The 1,648-nt window shown below is 43.6% G+C and overlaps 1 protein-coding gene across 1 annotated transcript; it reads right to left on the bottom strand.

Annotated features, from left to right (window-relative positions):
• Positions 1-757: 757 nt before the first annotated feature.
• On the bottom strand, positions 758-1,414 carry LOC143584936 (uncharacterized). Its single transcript, XM_077066854.1, has one exon. The coding sequence runs from the start codon at positions 1,412-1,414 to the stop codon at positions 758-760; it is 657 nt and encodes a 218-aa protein (XP_076922969.1).
• Positions 1,415-1,648: the final 234 nt, after the last annotated feature.

Here is a 1,648-nt window from a genome sequence, read left to right as displayed (position 1 = left end):
TCTAAGAATGCTTTCTCAGCTTCCGCGGTCCACTTGAAATGTGCCTTTTTAAGGAAATTTCTAAGTGTTGACACGAATGGATGAGACTTGGCCGCGTGATTTTCTAAGAATCGGTTCAACGCCACAAGTCTTCCATTAAATGTTTGAACTTACTTGAGGGAAGAGGGTGAAGGCATGCGGGCTATAGCTTGGACCTTATCTGGGTTGGCTTTGAAGCCCACGCCTGTTACTATGACCCCAAGGAATTTACCCTCTTCCATGCCAAATGAACATTTAGCCGGGTTCAATTTCATGTTGATGCTTCGTAATGTTTCGAAGGTTTCTTCGATATCCCTTAACATCTGATCTTCTTCAATGCTTTTGATTACCAAATCATCCATATACGCTTCGAGATTCCGACTTATTTGACTTTTGAAAGCCTGACCATCAGTCGTTGATATGTGGCCCCCGCGTTCTTCAATCCAAAAGGCATCATTCTGTAACAGAATGTTCCTTGATCAGTTCGGAACGCTGTCTTGTTCTCGTCGCTAGCTGCCATGTGAATCTGATGATACCCTTTGTAAGCATCGAGGAAACACTTGAATTTAAATGGGGCCACAGCGTCTACTTTTAAGGCGATTTCCGAAAGCGGGTAACAATCTTTCGGACATGCCTTGTTCAAGTCTTTGTAATCTATGCACATCCTCCATGTTCCGTTGCTTTTCAGGACAATCACTGGGTTAGCCACCCATGTTTGATACTTGATTTCTCGTATGATTCAGGCATGAAGAAGGTCTTGTACTTGTTCATTCATAGCCTTTGTTTGTTCTGGACCCATTTTTTGTTTCTTTTGCACAATTGGGGTGATCAACGGATTCACCCTTAATTTATGTTCCGCAATGCTCCGCGGGACACCGGTCATGTCCGCGGGTTGCCAAGCAAAAATGTCAATGTTCTTGATTAATAATTGCTTTAAAAAGGTTCTCACTATTTCCGAGATAGCGGGTCCTATTGTAATTGTCTGATCCGGAAACTTCTTGTTCAAAACCCATTTTTCGGATTCGGTCCTTTTAGCCTGTCTTGGAACCTTGCTTGGTCTTGAACTTTCAGTTGTAAAACAATGTCTGTTTACATGGATTATCGCCACACCAGTGCGGGTTGGAACTCCTACTGCACCATGTGCTGTGGATGGGTGGGCATTGAAATCTCCAATTGCTTCTCGTCCCAAGATAACGTCATGTTTGGAAGTTGCTGGTAAGACCAAAAATTCAACTTCCTCTGTTCTTGAATGTACTCCGTCACTTAGTATAACCGGGAAAGTGATGACACCCCGCGGGTGCATTATCTCTCCCCCGAAACCAGAAACATGAGCATGAATTGGCTGTAATCTTTCTTTATCTTCCTCATCCAGTTGTTCGAAACATTGTTCGTACATGATATCGGACGTACTGCCTGTGTCAAAGAAGACTTATTGTGATCGGTAATGGCCAAACTCAGCAGGTAATTATCAGCGGGTTTTGTTGCACGGGCCTCCTTTGATCCGAGGAAAAATAACGTTTGCATTCTTCCATTCTTCTTCCGAATATTCCCTTCGTTTTCCTTTACCCGAATGTCCCCCTTGAATCATGTGGACCTTCAGATCTTTGATTTGCCTTTTGGCCGGACCTTG

The sequence above is a fragment of the Bidens hawaiensis genome, unplaced genomic scaffold (assembly GCF_021521415.1).
Source record: "Bidens hawaiensis isolate Kalapana, Puna unplaced genomic scaffold, B.hawaiensis_p1.1 tig00033500_1, whole genome shotgun sequence".
In the NCBI taxonomy this organism is placed as follows: Eukaryota; Viridiplantae; Streptophyta; class Magnoliopsida; order Asterales; family Asteraceae; genus Bidens; species Bidens hawaiensis.
The sequence above is the reverse complement of the archived record's forward strand: the minus strand, read 5'-3'. Positions and strand labels throughout refer to the sequence as shown.